Source organism: Aphis gossypii, chromosome 3 (assembly GCF_020184175.1).
Source record: "Aphis gossypii isolate Hap1 chromosome 3, ASM2018417v2, whole genome shotgun sequence".
NCBI classification, from domain to species: Eukaryota; Metazoa; Arthropoda; class Insecta; order Hemiptera; family Aphididae; genus Aphis; species Aphis gossypii.
In genome coordinates this window covers 15,192,673-15,200,901 of record NC_065532.1, presented here as the reverse complement: position 1 = coordinate 15,200,901, position 8,229 = coordinate 15,192,673, and the positions used below count along the sequence as shown (strand labels likewise).

The 8,229-nt window shown below is 26.7% G+C and overlaps 1 protein-coding gene across 1 annotated transcript; it reads left to right on the top strand.

The window, feature by feature from the left end:
* Positions 1-751: 751 nt before the first annotated feature.
* On the top strand, positions 752-7,187 carry LOC114122621 (androgen-induced gene 1 protein-like). Its single transcript, XM_050203197.1, has 5 exons — positions 752-1,378; positions 3,591-3,728; positions 5,049-5,266; positions 6,510-6,678; positions 6,895-7,187. Exons 1-5 carry the CDS (start codon positions 1,196-1,198, stop codon positions 6,919-6,921), a joined length of 735 nt encoding a protein of 244 aa, XP_050059154.1. The 5' UTR covers positions 752-1,195; the 3' UTR covers positions 6,922-7,187.
* The last annotated feature ends 1,042 nt before the right edge of the window (positions 7,188-8,229 follow it).

The following is an 8,229-nucleotide window of genomic DNA, read 5'->3' as shown; positions in this document are numbered from 1 at the left end:
TGTTTAGAGGTCGAATTGATATTAAAATGCGTTGTTAACGTTTGATTGGTTTTAAACGTAAACGGTCACAGGTACACGAATATTATATATAGGATGATACTTAACAGTGAAAGCTTATTATTTTGAAAGTTGAAATATTTTGAAAAATGTTATCATTACGCAATCCTAACATTTTACATTGCTACTTATTTTTTACACCATTATTTTTGTTGGTAACAGTTTTTGATTTTTTAATGACGATGCTAAAAACCTATATTTTTTATTTATTAACAGAATAAGAATAATTAAAAAAAAAAAACGTTATCATAAGACTTAAATGTCATATTTTATTTAGGTATAACTGTATGCAAATTGTTAAATACTATTTTATTGGTTATCTGTTATATTTGTTATTGTATATAATTATTAATTTAAATGTATTTAAACTGTCGTCTGGCCAAATACAAATTATTTTTACTATTCCAATAGAATTTTTTTTTTTTTAAGTAAAGATAATATACGCATTGCATTTTGTTAAAATAATCGCCTTGTATATAATATTCTGTGATTATAATATTTACCGATTTATTACAAGTTATGACGGTTTTATTATTTATAAATTTATCTGGCAGTTTGGTGTATAGGTAAATCGGTAAACGGGCTAAAGTTCAACGGGCTTCTCTTATCTATGCTGAGACCGTATGCGGTGTATACAGTATACACTATATACTGTACATAGTGTATATTTTATATTCATTGAGTCGGTACATCGTTAATAATTTACTATAGGTACCTAAGACGGTATGATAATAATATTATATAGTATTAATTATTATGTATAATAAATGAAGGTTTAACTGATGATTACTATCTACTGATCGAGTACCGTTCGACCCGAACAGTCGAGTCAGTTCGTTTTTGTCGTTTTCGTTCGATCTGACACCGCGAACGTGGGAAGACAATAAATATAACGTACGATTACGTACAAGTTATCGATAGCTATTATTATAGCCGACAGGTGCTTATATAAAATACGGTTTTAAACGAATTATCTATTTTTTCGAGACAATTTTTAATTTTAGTTAGTATGTAACCGAATTTGTCTTCGGTGCCGTTGTTTTTTTGTTCTCTATATACGATATAATATAATATATTCTATTTTATTATAATATAATATTATTAATATTACATTGGAGTAAATCGGTTACGACGAATAATGACCGCCGCGGCCAAGACCAGCATCATGGACGCCGTCAACAAGGGTGTACATCTGTCCGGTGCCGTGCTCTTCACTTACTCACTGTACTATTATTACACATACGTCAACATACCGGCCCGTCTCAACCCCTTGGATGAGGCTTTTGGTGGAAAATTCAAATATCTAACCTTCTGCAATATGGTAAGTACTTTTTGCTTTTCGCTATACACATCGTTAAATTGTTTTTAATTTCATTCATTAAGTTTGATTATTTGGAAATTTCTTTGCACCTCCTTACTATTTCCTAAGTACAATTTCTGTCAATTTAATAAATATTAAATACTTTTATACTTTTTGGTCTCTGCAGAACACTATGCATTTCAATAACAATTTTCCAGATATTTTTCACGAACTCACTGCTGCAAACCTTCAGCAGTTCAGCCTCCACATTAATGCTATCCACTGTAGGCATCTTTATTTTCACCTATTTTCCCTCTATAGGTCGTACTTTTTAGTTTTTCTAAGTTAATATGACGTAGTGTTTCTAACTCTTGTGAACTCAGCAGTGCAAAAGTAGTCCTTTCTTTTACCTAGTCAACATTAAAAAAAAAAAATTCGTTAACTTGGATAACTTTCAAAGTTTGCAATACTTTATTTTCAACAATAGATATTTTTAACTTTTGCGATGCTACCCTGAAGATATAGCGACACAGAAGTTTATTAGAATTTCTTTTGTAATCAAACTAGGCTTGTAGCATTTATCTAAACATTCAGTTGTATTGTTAGGTGGTGTGTTAGTAGTATTCTAAAGGGATAATAAAAAAATGTATTTTTTTCTAAGTTTTAAATTATGTATTAAGTTAATTAACATAATGACAATTTTCAAATTATTTTTTGCAAAGTAATTGTTCATATAATTATTATTTATTATTAATTACTGTAACGTCCTCTCTCCACGTATCGCTCTACTAACCTAGGTCTATAAGACCTGGTAGTAAAAATTATTGAGTCTTTTAAACTGTAAACTTGATTTAAACATTTTTTCTAGATAATATTAATAATAATATGTACAATGTACTATGTATAACTTAAATTTAATTTTAGATATTGTAAACTTGCCCAAAATGATTTACTCATATTTTTCTCTTATTGTTATGTAACTATCCTTTCTAAAAATTGTTTGTACTTTTTTCATTTATTAATAAAATAACCACGGTATCATAGACCATTGGCAAATATGATTTTATTATATGATAGACTTATTCTAATTATTGATAATAGAAATATCAGCCAATTCGTAATTTTTAGGAACGCTAAATTAAATATGTACATTTTAGAAACGTACAGTTTATTTTAATTCGTGCTCATATTATTATTGACTATTGTAAAAGTATGAAAACAGTATAGTGAAATAGTTTAAAATATTGTAGCGCCTTGATAAAGTCAAATAAATTACTATTTGCACGTTAGTTGTGAGAGTTTAAAAATGTTTAATTATTAAAATAAAATCTAAGAAACTTAGAAACTATGTTATCCAACAATTTTTAAAAACGTAATAACAATTTTGATAAATTATTTTAAAATTATCTTTAAAGTTCATATAAGGTCTATTTGGCTTTGACAACTACACGAATTTGTTATTATAGTGACATATTACGTAATTATTTGTGGTTATAATAGGACTATAATAATAAGGTGTTAGGTTACTAGATGGTAGATTACTATATTCCTTTGTAATTGTTATTGTAGGGCTTTTAAAACTATTGAGTTCTATATTTTAGTGATGTACTTATTTTATGTTATTAATAATTTTCTTTCGTTAGTTGGGTTTTGGGTACTTAAATTAAGGTTAAACAATTTTTTGTTCAGATTCGATTTAGTTAAAAAAAATGTGTGTGTCATAGTTTTTATCTGACGCTCAATATTGTTGTGTTAACACCTAATATGGGCTCGCCGTTTTCTTTGCCACTGTGTAGCACTCTCTGGAGATTTCTTTTTTTTTGGGGCTAGTCTTATTTTTTTTACATTAAATAAGTTATGAATAAATAATAATAATAATTTTAATAAATTATTGGTGGGCAACCATTAAACTTCTGTTAAAATTTTTCGTGACATCGAATAAATGGAAAATACCAATTCACTCTAAACCCATTTTTTACACACACGCGCGTAAAGATGTTAAAACTTAAAACATCAAAATGTAAAAAATGCTTGGTTTAATTATGCAGCTTAAATTTGGTTGTTGACTGTACTTGACTATTATCCTACATTTCAATTTTTTTTAAATGAAGAAATGAAATTCTGATTATAAATGTATACATAATAATACACTGCAGGTATATATTTTTTGAGCTTAGAATGAACTAAATTTCTGAATGAATGACAGGACTACAATAATTATTTTTTTTCACAGGTCATCCAAACAGTTTTCTACCTATACGCGGTGTTCATAGATCACATTGCCGTGCGTACTTGCTCAGCTGTCATATCAGAGTCGCTTGAAAGAAGCAAACACAATTTTTTCACAATGTTTGCGTTCCCGCTGTCAATGGTAATGTATATATTTATATTTACAAATTACAATAATCGATAAACATTCATTTTAATTTAAGATAAAAATCCATATGTACAGTATGTCCCAAAAGTCCTGTACCATCTTTAATATCTTCAATCTTCATGGAAAATCAACATATTTAAACGTGGTTTTTTTACAGTACTAAGTATGGAAATTCTGATTAAATGGCGTAAAATTTATAAAAAAAATTGTATGCATTTAAGAATTTTAAATTTTTATATAGTCATTTTGTTGAGTTGAACATATTTTTTAAAACAGTTCAAAAAAAAAAATTTATATATATAATATATTAAAATTGAATAAAAATTGACCAAGTTAGAGCAAGTTATGTTTTTGAATAATTATATATGTTTAATATCAGGAACTCTCTGGTACGTTATTTGCATTCCAACTTTCAATAACTTGCTACGCTCATCTATTGCGTATACGCAATCCTATTATCATTCATTTTTCATCCCAAAAAATCCAGGTATAACCCACCCGGATGCCTTAAAACTTAAAAGAAACTGGTGTAGAGACCTATAATACACTCTTCCTAAACACATTTTCCACAAGATGCTATCAATGGATGACTTTCCCACCCGTCCATTTAAATATTATTTAATTTACTTATTGTGTATCGTATAAATATAGATTATAAATATACATTTTTTTCAATAAAAAAATTACCCAATAAAAGAAGCTAATTTTTTGTAATTACGTCCTTGTAACTTGAACTAATTTATAATAGTTATTTCTTAAAATATTGAAATATAAGTAATTTTTCCAGTATTTTAAATATTAATCATATAATTAAAACTTAAAATGAAAAACAGAATAAGCATAGTATTCACTATTCCCATATCACATCATTAACTTGACATTAAACTGTTGTCTTTGTATATTGCATGGAATCGGATTAATCAGAGTGATCTTAGCTTAAGATTATAGCGTTTAATTGTAAATAAGTATTATCGCACTAAATAGTATACCGCATACGTTTGATAAGACAAACATGCATCATAATATGAGTAATTGATATTTTGTTGATACCTAAACATCTTATACATACAGCTAGAAATAATAATACTAATAACTTATGATATCTGTATGTATATAACTTATTATTATAATATATCCTAATTAAACTTATTAATAACTATAAATATACTGTATTTTATTTTACAGTTTAAATTAGTAAATTTATTTAATTACTTATTATAAAAATATATTATATAAATATCTCAAAATCAATAAACCAATTTTGAAAAATACATTTTTAACAATAAATTAATAAAATTGATTTTTTTTTTACAGTTTATTGCCGTAAGCTTTTGGCCAATGTGGTTTGCTGACAAATCTTTAGTTATGCCATTGCACTATGATCTATACTTTCCGTCTTGGCTGAATCATGTTACACATGCGCATATTTTTATATTTGCAATATTAGAAATGATTACAACTTACCGAGAATATCCGTCCAGAATTACAGGGTTATCTGTTTTTATTACTTTTAAAGTTTGCTATTTGATTTGGTAAGTAGATTCAGATTTTCAAAGTAAATTATGAATATATCGGTACATATAATATTTACATCTAGAAAAGAGATGTTAATCTATAATACCCTTAATGCAACATTTTTTTTCAATGTTTAAACAGTTATAAATTTAGAAATTATAATCGATTAAAGTTAACAATTATATTTATCAAATACTTAAATACAATAATAAATAAATAGCGCTTTTATTCAATTTAAAAAGGCTGATACTTAATACTAAAAAAAAATATCAATTCATGCAAAATTTATAAATTTATGGAATTTACTTAGGTAGGTAGCACTTAAACTATAGTTAAATTTTTAATAGTAAATTTCCTATCTATTTATTAGTATATGTACGTATATTAAAATTTATTGTTTAGCGACCGTCTAAACTCTAAATAATATAATATCATTATTTATGAGTATTATATTATTAAATAGATACAATATATCAATACATTATAAAATACCTATTTAAGTGTTAAATGTTATATTATTTATACCGGCCAAGTTGTTTAGGAAAATTTGAAAATAGAACATCGGATGATTTCATTTGGAAAGTAGTGATCTAAAAAATAGCTAGACATATATATACCTAAAATATGTAAATATAAGAGATGGAAAAGCGGTGAAAGTCAATATCTATTGGATACACCTAAAATGAATAGAAATCACGGTAAACCATTATCTACATGATTGTGAACTATAATAATATAGATATTATGATTATCAAAATAATAAAAATGTAGGATGAGTGAACATAAATATTTTGAAAAAGTAGAAAACTAAAAATAAAAAACATATTTATTAATAGATTTTAATTATAAAATTAATTTTGTGTTTGAATAGGTACATTTAATTTTTAGAAATAACTCATCCCTGTAAAACAAATGTCTTTTTGATCTAATTATCCAAATCCGTCTTTCAGAATATCGTATTTTAAACTTATAAAAGATTGATAGGTACCATATAGGATACAATTTAAAATTGATAGGTAATGGATTTAATATTTTACTATGCTGATATGTAATATTAATACATTTTATTAACTAAAAACAAATTAAATATGCCACTACTAGACATTTAAGTTGCATTTCAATATTGCAAGTTGAAAATTTTAAATTTTGCTTCAGTCCAAGCAACACATTTGGTTGTAATTATTCATTATTACAATTAAGTTACCTAAATTTCACAAGTGTACATTATTATATTATAATAATAGTTAAACTTATTTACAGGATTAACTTTGTATTTTACAAAAGTGGCATGTGGGTTTACCCTATTCTTGCGAAACTCAACTTACCATTGAGAGTGATGTTCTTCACCGGAACATTTTTATACGCTCCATTTACTTATCTAGTCGGTGAATACTTTAATAATACCTACTGGGGCATTCGTCCTTCAAATGTAAGTTTATATCAAATTTATATATTTAAAAAGTTAATTATAATTATAATTTTATAATAATATTAATTATTAGTACCTACCTAGATAAAAAGTAAACGCGAAATACTAATATTGATATTATTATTTATTATTATGATACAATTCTGCTGTTCAGATTTATTAATATATAACAATATCTGATAATGACTGATGTATTTATGTATATTTTTGTTTCAGAAATCAAACACAACGAAGAAAGAATAAAACGAATACAATATTAATAATATGATGGCATTGTACCCAATATCGTACGTTTAATGTTGGACCTGCAGAACGTCTAGATTTCTAGGTACGCATACTGTATGCGTTTATAATTTTGAATTGTAAAAAATATATCAAAATATGATCTTTTAGTACCTATAGGTGTCTATAAATTATAATTTTATATGTATATAAATATTAAATATATAGTACATAAAACAAGAACATAATATACTATATCAAAATATAACGTGTTACAGAGATATTAACTTTTGTCTGTCGACTATTCTACCTATTTGTTATTTAATAACATTATAACAACCAACACTCATGCAACAATCTGTTGCTGGGTACTTAATACGTATTTATTGAGTTATGATATAAGTACATATATTGACGTATTGCACTCGCATTGTAACATAATATAGGTATTTATGTGGTACTGGTACATATTATAATATTAATTAATCGTTTTGGATCTACAATTAATTAGCAAACGAGTGGCAGGTATATTATTAATTATTATAATCGCCTTACAGCACTATACTCGCAAGTCCGTCGCCAGGGGGGTTTTAGGGTTCACCCCCCCCCCTCGAAATTTTTTTTGAAATACTATTGAATAGTTAGAATTTCATATTTTATTACATATTTATACTTTAACCCCCCCCCCCCCCAAAAAAAAAAACCTAACCTGGCTACAGCCTTGTAATACGCGATACATGTATTAAGTATTTACCGGCTACCCGGTAATCTACCAGTGTCATGTAGATCTATGAATACGTGACGGTCGTACCTACGAGCGTAATTGCTGTAATTGGTTTTGCGGTATGCAAATACCTACTTTCAAAAGCACCATTACATAATTATTATTTATTATTTTTTTTTTTATTTACAATCGACTGCAGGTTTAAAAATAAAAATACCTACTCTCATTATACGGCGTTTAACATTTATCAAACAAAAAACATCTGTGCGTTCCCGTACATCTACGCAAGTACGCGAACAAACACGAATTTGGGAAATGAGAAGTATTATAAATTACAATAGTATAATGTACCTATCGGTGATTGTAATGTAATGTCTTATTTAGTATTTTGGTAATTATTATGCCGGCGTATAATAACATTATAGTCACCACTAAACTGTCCGAAGAAGGTTAAAGACTTTAAGAAACGCGCTATCGAGACCACAATATAGGTACCTACTATATAAGCGTTAATCGTTATTGTAATAATAATTTAACCTTCGAATTCTGCCTAATATTTATTTATGAAACGATCAAATAATAACAATTTTAAGTGTCGGACACGT